Source organism: Fistularia commersonii, chromosome 34 (assembly GCF_037954325.1).
Source record: "Fistularia commersonii isolate RoL2024-O1a breed Wild chromosome 34, RoL_Fcom_v1.0, whole genome shotgun sequence".
NCBI lineage: Eukaryota > Metazoa > Chordata > Actinopteri > Syngnathiformes > Fistulariidae > Fistularia > Fistularia commersonii.
Genome location: NC_141317.1, coordinates 4,306,275 through 4,325,692, shown reverse-complemented (window position 1 = coordinate 4,325,692; position 19,418 = coordinate 4,306,275). Strand labels below are relative to the sequence as shown.

Here is a 19,418-nt window from a genome sequence, read left to right as displayed (position 1 = left end):
ATAGACTTGATTGCTAACAGCTGGCAGTCCTAACTCACCCAGTGTCAGAGCTCTCCTCTGATGTCAACCTTGTCAGTATCAAGGCCCGGACAATGGAAGGCCAGCAGCAAGGAGGAGATAGGGAGCAGAAATGTGTCCATGTGCAATGAGAGAATCAAGAATGACCCTTGTATGAAAGTTATTTCCATAAAGTGAAAGGTTTCATCCGTTTCCCTACTCCCTGTCTGTCTATCTATCTATCTATCTATCTATCTATCTATCTATCTATCTATCTATCTATCTATCTATCTATCTATCTATCTATCTATATGGATAACTGTAGATGATATTAAAATGTTGATCAGCTCATACTGGATATTAAACCTTTATTTGCTGTTTCCATTATATCCTCATACATTTGACGTCAACACTCAATACAGAACATTTCACATAAGAAGGTGAAAATTCCTACATAAGCATAACTAGATTTTACACCAAAAATGGCTGTCAAAGAAAAATGATGGTAATTGTAGAAATGCAAATGTAATTTGACGATTATTTTTATTATTATTTAGATAAAGTCCTTTCAATAATCTGCAATGAATTTTGAAAATAGCTTTGATTATAAATCACAGAAAGTTCAGAGTGACTGAGCAGAATCTTGTTATTCACCACGAGTGTGAGTAAATGGGACAGCAGCTCATTAGCATCTTTTATTATCCAATTACAAACTCTGTTCGCCTAATTACCTCCAATCAGTAGGGAGAGGAAAATGAGTGACTTCCTGGAGGACAGGAATTACTCGCGAAAAAAACATGACAAAGTGAAATCTGTGTACAAGAAAGTGACTCACAGGAAGTCAGACCCTGAAAATATAGACGGCGGATGGGCGCAGCATGCAATGTCAACTATTCCCTCACAGCAACACCAGTGTGCTGGACAATCATGGGCCCTATAACTCTTATTTAAGACCATTGCAAAAATAGAAATCAACAAAATAATGCAATATCTTAATTAGTTATTTACTCCTCAAAACATTTTGCATTCCTACTGTGAACTAATTTTGTGAGCAAAGAAATGTGCAGCTCCTCATTCTCTTTAGTCAAATTGCACAGGGTCTGTCTGATCAATGACATCCTGCAAATTATGTTATTCAGTTTGCGACAGAAATAGGTAGGAAATAAATGCTCAACAGCTGCAGAAATGATTATCCTTCATCAGAGGATGAAGGGCAGCCACTGCACAAGGATGAACTTATAACACAACAATGCATCATTATTAGAGCATTAATTACTCTGTCATCAACACCAGCAGTCGTATTCTGCAGAGAGGCGGTCAAAGATTAGCTCTGACACCAGCTCTTTCCTGTAATGGAGGAGGACTGCTTCCTGTTTTCCTGTTTCCAGCTTTAGCTGCACTAATATGTCTTATTAATCAGATTTACTTCCCCCAGTTAGTTTGGGGTCTTTGTGAGATGTCAGGAAACTCCAGAAATAGCGTAGGGCAGGCCGCTGGGACACGCTGTTGTTTACAGACAGTGACGGGGATGAAGGACCTCTGTGCTCTTGTGCTGGGTCTGCAGCCTCAGGGGTATGCTAGCACTGCCTCTGTTGCGGTTATGGCCGATGCACCACACGTACAAACATAGTATGAGTGCATACGATGAGACGTAGAGACACTGCCTGTCTTTCCCTTCATCTCTCTAAAATTTCACCCCGCACGCACCCTTCGAACCCGGCCTCACCCGTCGCAGCAAGGCTTGTTTTTCATTTCCAAAAGCGGCATCTTCATTTCGACCCCCCGGACGAGTTTCTTTTTCATTTTGACTTTACTACTCACAGTGCGGTCAATTTATATTGACCAGTGAGCAAATCCAAAACGCCTTTACCTTAATAAAACAATTTAGCAATCAGTTTAAGTATGTGTGTTGACCTTTACATTGGGGTCAAGCCCAGCGCCCGGCTACATGAGGTAAGCACAAGCACCATGTGAGTGGTGCACTCAGGTCATTTGCAATCCCTCGACTGCTGAGATCACAAAAAAAAAAAACAATAAAGTCAGGAACTCAATGCAATACTGACAAATTTTGTTTAATATTGTGTGATACTCTTCTCTTAAAATACAGTCTTTTCTGAGGTAGACCATTACATTTCAAGAACATTATCATCTCCAAAACAGACATCAAAAAGACATGAAATAAATACTTTCATGTACAATATGCCGCAAAAATGAGGTAGAAATTGTTACAGAAATTGTACAATAACCAAGAACAAAGTTACTGTGAAAACAGATCAAAAAATGAAAAATTAAAAGCAGATTTTGTTGGACAAAGTTGCAGGAACTCTCTTGTTAGGAACAATGACAAATAAAACCGTTATCTATTTACCTCAGAGGGATCATTATAATTTCACTTCCGTAATTACATGTGAACAATCACTCGCATTATCCCGACTGTACCGCTCGAGGCAGGGTTTGCTCTGTTTTTAGTTTGGTTTTCTAAGACAGTGATCAGTATGCACGGTGGGGGTCACTGATTGATCAGGCTGTACGGCATGACTGAAGCCACCAGCTGGAGAGGGAAGGCTGTACTGTGATATAGGGTTGCTGGACATCAATCAGACCACTTCCACTCCAGAGGAATCAGTATAAGGGACGGGGGAGGGGGGGGAGAGGATACAACACCACATGGTCACTGGAGCTCATGGCCAGGGGCTATCCAATCTAATGAGATTGCATTGGTAAGAGAGAAAAAAAGAGAAAAAGAGTGATGAGGGAGAAAGAAAGAGGCAGGAAAGGGCGGTGGGAAATATTACATCATTCTGTGTATACCTCTATGGGACCATGGCAACAGTCTAACATGTATAGACCCAGTACCTGTGGGCTAATGATGTGAATTTTCCTGCTTGTTAAACAAAACTATAGGGTTGGTGGAAAGGAAGTTTTCTCTGGATTGTCTAAATGTCAGGTTCTCAGACAACATGCACACATTAACAGGAAAATATGTGACTACAGATATTGACAGGAATTATGAGACTTCTTATACAAGGTGATTTTTGTTAGTAGTCTTCTCAAACATAATGCACTCAGAGGTTTCCTGCGAAAGCATATGTATGAATGGGTGTGTGTTTGTGTGTGTGTGTGTGTGTCGCATTTACAATTCAAATAATACTTTGCAACCATTAAAAATGTAATCGACAAAGAGGCGTATGCAGGATATGTAAAACACTAACAGAGAGTCAGTAGGCAGTTTGTCCAACAAAAAGATGAATATTTTCTGTTCTAAAAAGTTTTTTTTTTCTGAAGACAATCATCATTCCACCATAAACTACAATGAAAATAAAGGGTAAAAGGACATCAAAGAAAAATTATTTATATATTCATATATAATATTACATGGATTTATGGCATCAAATATCCTTTGAAATACCTGAATTACATTCAATGTTACTCTTGTAGCATATTCAAGTTTCTCTCCCGAGGTAAAAACCCAGCTGCAGTGGGTAAAACAAGACTGTCAGGTTTCTCCTCGCTTCTTTATCTTTAGCTCTGCGCCACTCTCTACTAAGACCCTAAGATTACATACATTCTTTATTTTTTTTATTTCTGAGGTAAAGAAATTCTTCCTGAGCATTTCAAACAAGACTACATACTAAGAAAACAAAAGGAGTACGTGAAATAAAAGAAGACACGCTGTCGGAGAAGCTGTGCGCAGGTGGGCTAATTGATGTAGGATTCTCAGGAAAACTGCAGTCATGAGGAATGTGAAATCGATTAAAAAAAAAAAACTGTATGTGGAAGTTAAGAAAATCAATCCAAAAGTAATAATGCACTCTTTTCGTACCACTTGAAATATCTGTAGAGTACCGAGGGTCAGTTCTTTGCAGGTAAATGTGAAGTACCTTTACTCTTAACAGGTTGAGTATGACTGCAAGGTTTAACGTGAACTACCGAAAGGCAGCTGTGTAATCTAACATAAGTTATTTGACTTTCTTTAAGGGTAGTACAATCTAACTCTTTTGGTTTGATGAGCAGCTACCAAGAGGAATACTTTTTTGTAATATTGAGAGCCAGTCTGATTCCAGAAATATTCTTAGTGAAGCTGATTACACATTTGGTTTGAAATGTTTTTGGTCAAAAAAAAAAAAAAAAAAAAAAAAAAAGACAACAAAAACTTGCTGAATTTTGCAGATTCCAAATCCAAAGACTAACTTCAATTTAAGTTTAACATGGAAGTGGACCGGCAATAAATAGGATCCTGAGACCAGCGGAAAAATGGGGGATTTTCCAAACCCTGATTATCCATCATCTTGGACCAAGTCACCTAGCAAACAAGTAATTGATTTTATCTTTGACTAAGGCTAAACAGGATGTCCGAAAGTATCCAAATAGCAATCTAGTTTCCCATTGGCCAAACGACTAATTCACTACGATGCTTCGCCACGCCAATTCATGATCCTTTCCTTTGGGAAAAATAACATATTGTGTATATTCATAGTAAAACCAAAACAGCAAACCGTGGCATGCTTATGCCAGTAAAGCAACTTTTACAAGCTCTCCAGTATCTTTGAGATTGCCTGACACTTCTGGCCGCATAAATGCTAATAACAAAACAACAACTAAACATTCCCAAGGCTTGCCATGTCAGAGCAACAACAGGGTCACGGGGCAGTCCGAGTGCAGTGACTGGCTGCTTTCTCAGTGGCTATACATCTTGCTCCACTCTATACAAGTATCCAGTTCTTTCGTGGTAGTGTGTGGGCGCACCTTACAGAGGGCATTCTCAAAGTCTGTGAAGGCAGGGGCTTTGGAGGAAGCGGAGAGGCCATGCATCGCCCCTGTTGGTGCTGAGGCTGAGGAGAGAGCTTGCTGGCTGAGTTGCAGTAGCTCCCACACTGAGAAGCCCTCAGTGCGCTGCATCACGGCGTTCATTTCCCTCTCGCTAAGGCCGCAGCCCTGAGGCGACAACGCCTGCAGCAACACCTGCCTTCGCATGCCCACGTCGGGCAGGCCGACGTGATAGCGCTTGGCGAAGCTGCGATGCACCACGTCTTGCAGCAGATCTGGTCTGCCAGTGGCACAAACAAGAATCACCAGACCCGTGATCACTTGGGCTTTCTCAAGGGTGGTAAGCAGTGTCTGTCTCAGCCCCTCCTCTTCCATGGCCTCCACTTGGCTAAGCAGCAACACCGATGGTTGCCGTGCCCCTGCCACCTGCAAAAGAGACCCCAGAATGTGCTCTGCCTCAGCTTTTCCTTTTGAGGCAAGCATGGCTCCGCTCAAGCGGTAGAAAGATGCCCCGAGCTGCGAAGCCAAAGAACGAGTCAACGTCGTCTTACCCCCTCCTCGGGGGCCAAACAGCAGGACGGTTCTCGGCGGGCGCATCACCGGACTGGGCCTCAACACGGGCCACAGCAGGTCCTCCTCCAGGGCAGCCTTGACATGGGTGAGCCCAGCCAGTTCACCCCAGCCAAGGGCCGGGCTGCAGTCCAATAATTCCCCGTTGACAACGTCCAGCATTCTGGGGTCTGGGCTCTTCAGAGTCTCAACAGAAGAACCACACAGCGGAGGGCGTTTGTGAGCCTGGCCGTGGTGTTGCTGCTGGGTGAAACCTTGCTCTGCCACCGCATTCTCCCCTGTCATGCCTGCTGGAGGGCTGTACTCCCCTGTTGTCCCATACGGCGGGGATATCAAGGGCTGGGAGGAGGGCTTACTAGGCTTAAAGTTCTGTGGATCTGTGCTGCCCGAGCCGCTGAAGCCATTTCCTCGGCACTCCGTTTTGTCATTCACACTGTAGGGTGAGTTTCCGCCAGCCTTCAAGGGGTCATAACAGTACTTCCTATAACGAGAACTGTCCCCACTTTCGTCTTCTTCTACACTCATCTCAAATGCTTTCCTTTTTAGTGTCCCTCCAGACTCAGATGTGCCAATGTTGGTGCTCTGGTAATTATAGCTGCCTCCTACCACGGTAGGTCTAGAGGGAACAGGAGTAGGGGCAGGCAGACCTGAGGGAAGGTATGTTGCAGAAGGGTGGCTATAACTTGCAGCAAGGCTGGTTTGTGGAGGGTATGTGCTGGGGGGGTAGTTGTAGACGGGTGCTGTAGGGCTATAGCTGGGTACAAGAGTAGGGGTGGATTGCAGGGTGTGGAGGGAGGCAGGGGGAAGTGCTGCGCTTGGTTGTGGACAGTATCCTGAGGAGAGATAGGTGCCATTGTAGCTGGAAGGGTACTCACTGGAACCACTGCAAGAGCTGCTGCCGCTGTAGCCAGAGTCTGAGAGATTACTGTTCACCACCGACACACTACTAATCCCAGGAGGACCAGCAGTTGTAGCTACAACCTTGGAACCCGGGAGGCTATCGTGACCTCCGGGCTGCACTAGGGAATAGGAGCCGTCCGTGCTGTGTGTCAGCGGCCAGGGCTCCAGTTCAGTCTTCTGGCCATTAAGGCCCCCAAAGGCCCCTGGCTCCGGGTAGGCTCCCACAGCTGGTGGGCGGTCATACGGTGAGTCCAGCGCACCGGAGTACTTCTCAGCATAGCGCTTCAACAAATTGGAAGCCGTGAGGGCAGAGATGTCGTCATTGGCCCAAGCATAGTTGTAGGAACTTCGGCTGCGACCAGAATAGAATTCTGACTTGTGAGCCGGGGAAGAGGTGGTGGAGGAGACGTCCAGGTGCTGCTCAGGCCATTGGCTGAGGGGCTGGGCATGCTCTGGGTTCCAGTGCATCTTTAACAGGCCTGGCAAAAAGACAGCTGTGATTACAAACATGTCAAAAGTAGAATACTATACAGTTGCAGGAGAGACAACATCTCAGAGAATTAGTCTAAGAACTGATCCTCCTGGTAATCATATGAACATAGAGAAGCATTTTTTTCTCTCTTCTTGCTCTCCAACAACAAGGAGAGAAAGATATTGTCGCCTTTAGTATCTACAGAAATACTAACCGGACCTTTGAAGTGGCATATACTCTATGCCACTAACTTATATCATAATATATAATATATCATGTTTCATATATCATAATAAAGAAGGCACAACAAATCCAAGGCTGTATTGAAATGATTAGATAAGTAAAGTAGGAAGTACATTTTAAGAAGAAAGATTCAGGGCCATAATCTTATATGACTGCTTATCTCACTGTCATGTGTGCGGTTACATGTGTTAGCCTCCTTCTCTGTATGCAACCAGTGACAAGTACTACAATTACTACCCTTTCTTCATTCTGGAAAGTAATGTTTATCTATGTTACCATTAAGCATAATGGCAGGGGAGGAGGGGCTCAGGTTTCTCAGGGTGGTAGGGGATGGTAAATAGCCGGTGAGAGGAGAAAGAGAAAGATACAAAAGTGAGAGAGTGAAAGCAGCATTTGTTTTGGAGCTTTCCATCTTATGTTGGAGTTGCGATAAGATCCCACAGCTCTACCCTGTGCTGCTAGCATCTGCAAGTCTCCCAGAGGAGCTATTGTTATCTCCCTGTGCATGTTGCTCTGAATGCCTGCTCTCTCCACCCTCCACCCCCATTTACCACCCACCAACCCACCCACCATACAGAGCTCTGCAGGCCCGGTGGCCGGCTGGACAGAGGGAGGGAGCGGGGCTGGAGGGTGTTTGTGTGTATGTGGACAGTGGTGTGGAGAGTGAGAGAGAAAGAAAGAAAGAAAGACAGAGGGGGGTTGGGTTGGGAATTGCAGCATAGTGTGCTATTCATCAGCACACTCTCCCATGGAACATTGGGAAAGTGGAATGTGTGTTCTTAGGGATGACTTCAGCACTGGTTGAGCTCTGATTGATCAAGAATGCTAGACAGCAAGAGCATTGCTAAGCTAACAGAGGAAAGGACAACAGGAAAAAAAAAACACTTTGGTCGTAGAAAACTAATTTTCTCCCATGTGCCTCGCACCAGTTGCATTATTCTCAAATTCGAACATGCAATTGCCTTTGCGGCGAAAAAGTAGCATGTCGCGAGTATCGGCCTCGAATCGATCCAATATGAATATTCCGTGCAAAACTACATTTGTAGATATTTGCAAATTTGGAAAGTGTAGTTCACATGGTCAAAGAATCACACATTTCACAAGGATTTGCACGGGGTCTTGCTGCACTAGCGCTAGCTTGACATTCCACACATAGCTTGGCATTATTGAACTGTCACGATTTACCCTGAGGTGAGGACTACTCCGGCCAGAAAACGGAGAGGTAAAAAAGGAATAAGGCAAAAGCCATCATTACTGGTCACACTGCCTTCCTTTTAGTGGATGCATGATGATTCATTATTCATGGGTGTCTGTGTGTGTGGAGCCGGTCTTCTTATTGCCATTTAAATCAAATCTCAATATCCACAGCCTGTGAGTCTCCTCCTGCGCTCCATCTCACAAGCTCACTCCTAAACTTTGGCCTCTTTCTTTACCCTCTTTCCAAACCTCCCCATGTGTGTGTGTTTTCAGATTATACCCATTATTTATTCACTCAGATGAGACCAGTAGACCAGATGGCCACTGGATTATCATGTCCTTCATATTCAAATCCACTGCCTTAAGTTCCGACCGACCAAACTAGTTCAAGTACTTCACTAAGCTTCGGTCATCCCGCGGTGCCACACACTCACAACAACTGATAGAAGATGGTTCTCAAACTCTCATGTTGCATTTAAGCGAGCATGCTCCGATGGCGGAGTTGTCCGCGTCTGGATGACCACATATTTTTTGTGGTCTGACTTACAGGTCTTTGTCCAGACAGCAGAAACCATATATGTCCTGAAGGCCCTTCCCATATGCAGCCTGACCAGTTTGTGAGCAACCCCAATAATGGGGCCTGTGTGTGTGACAGAGATGGATGAGAGCCCAGGGGAGCTCATAAAACCTGCAGCGGCGAGGGATGGAAAGAGGGAGGGATGGAGGGAGGGAAAAAATGGACAGCAGGCACTACGTCCTCTCTAGGCGGACTGGAGGGGACATTAGAGGACTCAGTGAGGCAAGCAAACTGCTGTCCACTCCATTAACAGAGTAGCACCAATACAGAATGGACTTCTCACACAAACCCCCCCCCCCCCCCCCCCCATGCGCCAACCGATCAACATGATGGCCAGCTGCCCATACCTGAAGAGGCCATTCACTGTGCAGTCTGAGGAGCCTGAGAATTATTACTTGGTAAATGGGGTTTTTCTATACCGCTATATAATCATTTCTTCGTATACTTTATAAACTTAAGAGTCCACCGCTCGGCCCCGATAAATACTGCCGTTAGCCCATCCCAAGCAATTAGATCCTGCCTTCTGCTAGATTGTGGCTTTTTAGAGCGAGCTACATTAAACTGAGTAAGGTCTAATCTACACTTCTGCTTAAATCAGAGCCATCATGTAGATTAATTCACCAGAGGGACAAGAAGATAGCTAAGATTAGAAGTAGGAAATCAGGACAATGTGGATATACTGTCAGCAGTAGCGCAATCATTGGATTAACCTCGATGTATGCCTCAGCCCAAGGACGCTATTGTGAATTATCCACCCACTGCTAATATTATTTGTAAATGTTGTAATCCAGCTGTAAGTAGTCTAGTATTACAATATTCACTTACAGAATGAAGGATTTCTGAGCTCCATGATGATTCAGTTTTGTGATCATTTCATTTCAAGCTTCAGTTACTTCAATTCATGTATCATATTCAAAATAGAAGTGGTTTCTGGATTTGGAAAAAAAAAAATAAAAGCGTAAATCAAATGCTTCATGGCGCTGATTGTATTCAAAAATGGGCAATTGAATGGGGTGACTTTTGATCATTTATTAATATTTTCAGTTTTTAGTAAAGCAACCATTATATCCTGCCAAGACAGATCAGTATCAACTATTTAATCACTTTTTTTTTTTTTAATCACATTGATTTTAATAAATATGGATTGCTATTGGTTGTGCTAAAGTTAAGTGTCTCATTATTTGACAAGGCTGGCTCACTGTTGACCAGTGGACTTAGCTCCCTGCCAGGACATTGATATGAACCTCGGGTTTAATGAACATTTAACTTCCCACTGTGTGTGTCTGTGTGTGTGTGTGTGTTCGGCCCCAGGAGAGACAGATGTTCCTCTGCTGACCGCCTTACTGTCTGTGCGGCCATTGTGGTGGACAGCCATCTAGCAGACGTGCAAAGCTCGGACAATCCAGTTGGCCCTGAGACAAAGGCTGAAGGATCCTATTGTCAGGGGCCTGTCTAATTATGGAAATCTTATTAATCTATTCTGCAGCAGTCCACTGACAGCTTTTGTGTCAGGCTGGGATTTATTGAGGGACCTGTGTGAGCTGCATCCTATTGAAGGAGCGCACGACGAACAAAGTGGCACGGCTTCCTTCAGCTGAAACTAGCTTTAAGGAGGACCTAAAATTAAAATCAGAGCACTAATGGCCCAGGGGGAGTGTGTTACGTTCATTTGCAATGTCGTCCCTCAGATGCTCATGTACGCCATCTACAAAGTCATTAAATCTCCTCTTGGTGAAACTAGAATACCTTTTGGCTAATAAAGACTGGTAGTACTCGAGTCAGTGTTGTGGTTTCCTATAAAAGACAAATCATTGGTTGAGGTGAAATGTAATCTTGGCAGAAAGCCCGGAGACTGAAGGCTCCGGTGCTGTTTCACAATCCCCCCGAGGTCCCTTTCCCCTTCTCCCTTCCAGGCACTTTTGTTTTACCTGCCCCGAGGAACACAACGGACACGGGTGCAACAAGCCTTCTGGGAAAGTGCACTATTAAACTGCGCCGATTGTAAACAAGAGCGCAGTGGATCAATCCAAGCAGGCTCTGCACAGGGTGGAACAACCAGCCCCCCACCCCATCCATCGATAGCCTTTGAAAGAAAAGCGACCAACATCTTCAGCTCATCATCACACAGACGAACAGGCTAAGTAATGTTAATGTAAAATTAATCTATAAATCCTTTAAAACTTCAGGTCCGTGCTGTTGTTGTCCATATACAACAAAAATCAGTAACAGGGCTCGGCATGATGTTGATGCCCTGTGTGTATTTTCACTTTTTCAAAATTTCAAATAAATATCTTGATTTTCTGGTCGCTTATGTTTCATGTGTTGCACTCTGAGCCATTTGAGCTAGAATTAATATTGTACACAGAGTACAATAATTGAATTCTCATTGTCTGGACTTAAAAAAAAACTTAAATGTGAAATTTGCCCCTCCCAGGCGACAGTAATTAATGACAGACAATACTTCAACTTCGTTTTTTATCTCTAAACACATCCATATTAGCATGGCTGGTAAGATACCCAAGCAAAATTCTGGTTTTATTAAATTAATGTATAGAATTATGCACATCAATATTGATAAGAGGTTCCCGTACCAACGTAATCAAAATCCTATTCATACCTATCCCCGCCACCAGCTGTGTCTACATATAAAAAGGTATTAAAGGTAAGAATTTATCATAAAGAACTAAAGGGTTAAAATGACAACAATAATAGCATTTAAATTTTCGAATGTCTTTTTCCGCAGTCGATACTTGGGATCTGCTTTAATTTGATTCTGCCGGTCAAAAGACCTGTAAAGACTGTAAAGAGTCGCTCTCTGTATTCAAGGACGTGGATCGTAGTGAAAGAGGTCTCTGCATGAATAGGTTCATATAATACCGAACACAAAGTGCTTTCATTTTGTTTTCAAAACGAATGCTCCAATGTCAAATGCCTTTTGTGAATGCAGCATCAGCTGTAGTGGCATTTCAATTTTGACATCTCAGACACAGCAATTTTAAAAGAAAAATATGAAATGAATGATTGCAGCCGAGCTCCGGCACAAAACAACCCCATGGACCGACGAGCTATGACGGACAGAAGGTAGCGATAAGGGCAGTTGTTCTGTATTCATCAAGCACAAGCCGATCAATCCGATAGCGGGTGAGATCTCCACTGGTGTGACATGAATATATAGCTCGCACTCATTTCCTCTTCCATACTTTGATATGTGTATATTTTAGACAAACGGCAGACAAGTCACCTCATGATACGAAGCTGTGAGTTCAGTGCAATACGTATTAGATTCATAAGGCACGACATGCTATTTATCGGAGTTTGTTATCTTGATTTCCCCTTTCCGTCCAGAACCCACTTCAGTCCTCTGTTCTCAAGTTCACCGTGATTTATGACACAAATTTCAAGCAGGACATTCTCACTACGCCGCGGCCAGCCTGCCACCGCATAATACTTGGTATGTCATAAAAACACCAATCTGAGAGGCCAGCCACATTTCACAGAGTGGCAGCTGGAGAGGCTGGAAAAATTGTCTCTGGGCGTTCTCTCATGTTGCCTTAAAAAAAAAAAAAAAAACTTTATGAGGCTTTGCTCAGTTTGTGTCAAAGGTTTGCGGACTGAAAAAAATGATAAGGAATTCTGCAAAGCTATTGCGGAGAATAGCCAAAAAGCTTTTTCTAAGAAACGGGACTTGAGACTTTTGCACGCCGCCTTCCAACAGATAATGTGGACGACAAACAACAGGGATCATAATTTATAAGCCATGTATAATTGGCTACTGCTAAGGAATATTATTATAATTCTATGCATTAGTCACAGGGCTTCAATCAATCAAAAGAAACACAATTCCACTCTCCCGCTCTGCCTCTCCTTCCCCCTGGCTCATCTGCTCCGTCTTTCATGGTCCTAAAAAGATGTAATAACAGAAGAGTGCGGGAGCCCTGGTTAGGAGTTTTCACACCTGCTGCCCAGAGCGCAAGCGGACGCAGCTCTTTTTACACACGCCTCGCTGGTCCAATCCCGGGAAGAAGGAGCACGTCTCCTGCAGTGGCATTGAGGGATGTCCCCTGTGTTCTCCCGCTATCGCTGTACCTTCCGCTCGCTGCGGTTGGAGCCATTTGTACTCCGTGTTTCGAGTGGCAGTTTTTGTCCCCTATTTTTTCATCCCCTCGGGGACTGTTTCAGGCCTGCTGTCAGAATGGTTTCCATCTGTGTTTGCAGCGAGCGGTTTTCTTTAGGGGTGAAGGACGATATGACAACATAATGTGCGTTTTAACGATAGCTAGAAAAGCAAACATATATGCATATTAAAGCCCCGGCGCAATAGCAAATGTTGAGGTTAAATGACAATCATTATTAACAGCTAATCAATTAACAGAATTAAACAAGCTTCTCGAAGGGAAAATCTTTAGTTTATTGGCAGCAAATAAATATGCGGTCATTAAAAGTTGTTCTGCAGAGATGAATCTAAACTGTGTGATGGCATTTGTTGAACATTGATTAATTGACATTGAATAAATTAACATGTTTAGAATTGCTAATGACGGTGGAGCGAAAAGCAAAGTCCCATCTGAGAGTATGCTCATTTTACGGCCCCTTTTTCACTGCGCTCTCCAAAACTAGAAAGCCTACGGAATAATTGCTGGATGTGTCACTTCATGCTTGTAATTTTAGAAACAACTCCCCCATCCCCCTTGCCTGCTAACGCATGTCCACAAATGGCAGAAACCCGTCCACTCCCCCTCTCCTTAAAGAAAAACAGGGTCCCTATTTTCTGTGACTGCGGGCTGGCTTTAGGTCATTGTGTCCACTAATATATCAAAGAACAGCTGTCCTAAGGCTCCGCGATGACCGGTCCCCGTTTCCATCTGTCTCGCACACCCTATCTCCGCGGTATCTCCCCATTTTCAGCCCTATCTTTTATTTACAATCCTCTCCTTTCCTCATTCTCCCTCTCTCCCGTATTTCTTCCATTCCCGGTGAGCGTGCCGGGGACTGGGTTGGACACGCCGGTCCAACCCTCTCAGCAGACACTCTCCGCTGTGGAATGTATTGTTTTATGTTATATATTATATCTCGATACATCCATATTAATGACAGTTCAATTGGCGGCGGTGCATTTTACGATCACTGCAATACAAACACCTAATGGCATAATGATGAAAGTATGTTATTCTTTGAGCGCAGTCATTTAGTAATTAGCTGTGCTGGTGTGAAAAAGATGCCTCATTGTCAAGCTTTAAATCCTGCTGCCTCAGGAATCCAGTGAAGTGCTCCCATCCAAATGAACCTCACCGCCCTGGTTCTTAATTGGGCCCTTAACAGGAGCAGGGGTCTCCTTAATGAGCTGATGAACCCTCGAAGAGACAGAGCACAGGGCCGTTGGACTCGCAGGGCCCTGGGTCCCTAACCTCCTTTTTTGAGGAAAGAGCTGCATGCAAGCATACACACATGCACACAGAGACTGGGGGCTAATTAGAGCCCATTCAAACCCTACACTAATGATCCCATCTCTTATTCACACACACTTTAGCAGACTGTGTGTTTACTCAAGGGCCTCACAGGCCCCTCCAATGCAGCACTCATACGGCTGTGCCTACAATGGGGATAGACACTGGTGCGGCCCTCCAACCTGCTCCTTCAGGGGCCACCGTGAGATTCACTTCTTTTTTTTTTCTATGCAAACTACTCCGTGACTCGGGCGGAGTCATTCACAAAGACACTCGCACCAAACACATAAACAGAGCCAGAGAGAGAATGGAGAGCGAGAGAGGGGTCAGTTAGAGGAGAGTTATAAAAACTGCCAGATCTGGAGTCCTTGGTGTAGTTATTCATTTTGCATGTGTGTGTGTGTGTGTGTGTGTGTGTGTGTGAGTGAGAGACAGAGAGAGAGAGAGAGAGAGAGAGTGGGTGTGTGTACATGTGTGTACGTGTGTATGGTGTTTTAAAAGAAAAAGTATCACTACACCAGCAGGGGCCCCCAGCAACAAGAGTTAGGGCACTCCTGGGTTGGTGGCCTGGGACTGATTTAAGAGTGTGTTTGAAGTGCAGATTACAGATTCTTTGCACCAAATCCCTCCAGGAGTATCCATGGCCCCTGGAATCTCTCTCAGGTTTCTTCTCAGGTCCAGTCATGGCTGCTTGCCCCAGCTTGAAGTCCTCTGGACTGGCCAGAGAGCAAGACGGCAGCCGGACATGTCATGAAAAGGTTAGATACAAGCACACACACACACACACACACCGGCCAAATCTACACATTTGAGTACTAAGAAACGGTCATGACAAAAACAGCAGAAGCGTCTCGGCAGGTGACCCCCGACTACGTGTCGCTATGTGTGCACCTACACGACGCTCTGCGACGTAGCGGGCCGGGAATGGCAACTGCACGAATCTGAAGAAGCGTAAGGAAGTGGGAAACCTCTACATTCTCATAAAGGGGAATTCCAGCATAGAGGTGAGAGTCTTCACATGTCCTGCATATGTACGGTTAGACTTGAGCTCGGCCGAATCGTGACTACGGCCTTAAACCGAGAGACGAGGAGCTGCACAGTCACAACCCAGTGCAGCAGCGTGTTTGTGTGCCACCAGTCTGAGAGTAAACAGTGCGGCTACCTAACACTGCCCTGTGTGTTCATACGATCGCTCTGTCTACATGCACGCACACACATACACACACTAGCCCGCTGTTTGGAGACAAATCCAAACCTGCAAAAGTGCCGCGGAGCAGAGCTACGGCGTACGTGAGGGGAAAAAAAAAAAACTAAAAAAAAAAAACATCAAAAAATTCGGACGCAGCAGATGAAAACCAGCGTTGTACGGCCCCGATCAAAGACGCAAACCAGACACAAAGGCTTCTGCACAGTGTCATGAAAGCTTCCCAAGAGGGAACGGCTCTAAAGGCATGCAAAGTATTCCACCAGCAGTTTGTGACATTCTTTGACTTGCTGTCCACTCCGGCAGCGGGGAGTGTGTTCGGTCAATATGGACTAGAAGGGTGCAGGGAGTTAATGGAACAACCAGTAAAACAAGCCTTGATGGGAAACAGCGTAAGCATGTATCCATGTCCTTGCAATTTATTGGTCTATCCGTGTTATTTGAGCGACCCCGGCCTCATTTGATACCTAACCATCATTGTATTTGGAAAAAAAAACAACTAATACAAATGAAAAATAATGCTCTGGTGACTTGAGACAAAATTAAGCAGGAGCAACAAAAAGCAAATGCATCATGTTCACCGTCAAACATTCGCTCGAATCGACCCTTTTTACCTGTTTTCGAGACACACCTGTATACTACTCACGCGCCGCTTCTCTTTTTCTAAATCTCCAACTTGTAAATTTCATTAATTAAGGGGCCGTTTGTAATTTAACCATTCTGTTTTATTTCTGCTCCATGTCTTGTAAACGACATGCCAGTAATTCCCCCCTGAGGTGAGTTATAGAAAAAAAAGGAGGGGGGCTCTCGAGGCCGCGGCCAATGAAAGCAGTCCCATGCTGGCTGGCAAACAATACTGTTTTGCAGAGCCAGTACAGTGGACACAAATGAAACATGTTGGGAGGGTGAGGGGTTGATTGGGGGATATCGTACATGTCAGTTATGAGGTCAGAGCTGAAGGGAGAGAAGACAGAGAGACAGGAAAAAGGAAGCCAGTGAGTTTGGAGTTAAGTCATGAAATGTCTTGGTAAAGAGACACTGGCAGGACACAGGGGTTCCTGCTGCTTAAACCATCAGCCTGCCTCTGTCCCTCCTCCTTCCCCCATCTATATCTTCTGCCTGGTGATGATACATTCAGACAGGGCCAGTGCCGGAGGTTTAGTATTTCCACAAACACAAGGCGAGAAGAAAAAAAAAAACATGTTTCTGCAAAGAACCTTGCACATTTTTCATTTTTATTTGCAAACTACAGGACACGGTGTCCACTTTGCTTATTTTTGGAAAGGGGGGGGCGATTGATTCAGGCAAAGTCCAACTAAAGCCAAGTACAGCAGTCTAGTTTGCATGCAATGGGGTCGAGAGAAAGAATGGTGCAAAGTACTCACTATAGGGGACAATAGGACTCAGCATTCTGTGGAGCTGGTCTCAGTAAAGAGGAATGCTGTTTTGTGAATGCCAGCTACGGTTAGCGTCCGCTCGGCTGTAGTCCATCACTGACATGAGCTTGCGCTGACAACAGAACGGCCCTGAGCGAGAGAGAGAGAGAGAGAGAGAGTTGAAACAGTTACAGGCTGCTGCACAATGTTTGAACAAACACTCACATGTCAAGTAGCCCGTTCACACACACAAGCTCAATGCAACGACGACCGCGGCAGGATTCACCGAGAGTGACAGAATTACCGACCAACCTGTGAACCGCTTAAATATAGAGGGGAAAAAAAGTACGCTCACTCACATACAAATTGACACACAGAGGGGTATTCATTATAGTCAGGCATTAAGCTGATTGTGAAGCTGCGTCCCGCCTCTAAAGAAGGCTTTCTAAATCTGCCTCACAAAAAGGCTCGTGCATACCATTGCTCTGTGCACTGAGGCAATAAAGACTGCATTCTTTGGACACCGGACACTTACATAGAGCTGCAAAAAAATATTGGTGAATTTTTTTGTTTTTCTTCATAACACTGAAGTTGACCTTCTTTTATTCTGTCAAATATACTGCAGTACCGCTGTCATAAGTGATCAAAACACTGAACTGCAAAAAGTAATACCCGGTTCAGATTGAAAAGATTAGGTTTTCAAAACAAAACAATGCAAAATGGGAAATTTTCAAGTCCATTTCAACTTCGATATGTGTTGCAAAACATGACATTTTTAAACATGCAGATTAAACACAGTCTAATCCACTGCTTTCTATTGTGTTTACTGTGAAAAGAGGCACCGACAAAAGCGATGACAATTAAATATGTCTTCATTGAAAATGTCAATTTATTTCTCATTAAAACCAACATTAGGTTGGGTATCCACATTCGTGCTTGGTTTCTAAACAGTTTGGAAAAAATATATCAAGTCACTTCTTTTTGAAAATCAAATGTTATTTTTCACAATTGTATAACGGCCATATATGCAAAAATCACTCTACCAAATAAATATATATATTGAAAAAAATTGAGCACATTTTTTTGATGTGGGTTCTGGGAGGGTATTTAAAATGTACAACGAGAATGGCAACAGAGACTAAGGCACATAAAGAGAAACATCTCGGAAGAAACCAATCTTTATTTATTCATGACAAATTATGCAATGACCGCACGGCTCGTCCCTGCACGCCGCCCGCCTGCGCGTAACACCGCCTCTGACCCGCCTGCTCTGACAGTCAACTTTTTAACACTCGGCGTAACAGAATGAGCAGCCCGCAGTGAGAGACTGATCACGTTCGCTCTCTGCTTTCAAGGCAGACTGAGCTGTCCACACACCGTGCAGGAAAAGGTCTACAGAGAAATGTCTTCTGATGGAAGGATGGCTGGAGCTGGTGCTGCTGCTGCTGCTGCTGCAACCCACTCAGCCAGCCTCTGCCAGAGGAGCAGGGAGAGCAGCATGCTGTGATACAAAATCAACACACAAACACACACGCTGGAGAAGGTGGGACAGCCTTACCTATTCATGCCTGCGTGTCCTCCATCAGATCTGAAAGCACTAGGATAATCCCTGGAGCAGACCGGACTCGGGGTGTTCACGGCTATGCTTTTTTTCCACATATGGGACACAACTCTCCTCTCCTCTCCCTCCCTCCCTCACTCCCTCCCTCCCTCTCTCCATGTCTCTCTCTCTTTCTCTCTCTCTCTCTCCTGCTCTGGCCAGTGACAACAGAGTGTGCACTCAGCTCCCCTCCCCCATGGATCTCCCATCCCCCTCAGCCTCCCCTCCTTCTCTCTCTTTATGCTAAAAGTATTTAAGTAGGGAGGGAGAGAGGAGGGCAGCTGGGAGGGTGGGTGACTGACCAATCATGCTCAAAGGAAGAACAAGGGTGATCACACTGAAACTTGGACATAGAGGGCAGGGAAGAGGGAGAGAGACTTTGCAGTTAGAGGAAAACAGGCCGGATAAGTTTGTCCAAGCCCTGATAATCTAATAGTTAGGAAACAGCCAAAGGCCCGGTGGTCAGACTGTGGTAAAACACGTACGCACACACACCATGGAAAAAAATCTTCAATAATTCCTTCTCGGACTAATAAAGCGAGTGACGGCCGGTGTTGGATAATTACTGGTACATGTAATCAATCACTCAACTTACCAGAAAATGGCAACACAACTTGATACCCGGTCAGGTTCTGTCAATACCTTTTGTCAAATGAGTTACAGACTAGAGAATCTGGTTGGGGACATTGTCCAGAGACGTCTGTTCACTCATGTAACACAAAACAGGACATTGTTGCCAAACTTGCTCTCACCTACCACATAAAAGATTGGTTTAAGAGAAGGGTGGGAACTGTTGGAGGAAAAAAAAAAAGAACTATCAATTGAGTAGGCCTGTAAACTGACTCTTTATTTTAAGAGTTTTTTTTTGTTTGTTTGTTTTTAAATCAAATTAATTCATTTTCTATGCCACATATCTCGACCCCGGTTGAAAAAAAACTTAATTGAGTTTATTCATCTTCAATTCCTGGTCAATAGGTTTACAAGGGGAAAAAAAAGTGCTTCTGTTGAAACATTTCTATAAAGGATTTTTCACCCGCCGATTTTTTTCAACAGAGACATTATTGCAAATAA

General features: G+C 44.3%; 1 protein-coding gene across 2 annotated transcripts; it reads right to left on the bottom strand.

Moving 5' to 3' along the window:
• Positions 1-4,440: 4,440 nt before the first annotated feature.
• On the bottom strand, positions 4,441-18,465 carry fignl2 (fidgetin like 2). Of its 2 annotated transcripts, XM_086141175.1 has the most exons (3): positions 18,306-18,465; positions 16,757-16,897; positions 4,441-6,713 (listed from the first exon to the last, which is right to left on the bottom strand). In XM_086141175.1, exons 2-3 carry the CDS (start codon positions 16,779-16,781, stop codon positions 4,675-4,677), a joined length of 2,064 nt encoding a protein of 687 aa, XP_085997301.1. In that variant the 5' UTR covers positions 16,782-16,897; positions 18,306-18,465; the 3' UTR covers positions 4,441-4,674. The 2 variants fall into 2 exon arrangements, with proteins under 2 accessions (XP_085997301.1, XP_085997303.1); XM_086141177.1 differs by lacking the exons at positions 16,757-16,897; positions 18,306-18,465 and adding an exon at positions 15,986-16,106.
• Between the last annotated feature and the right edge of the window lie 953 nt (positions 18,466-19,418).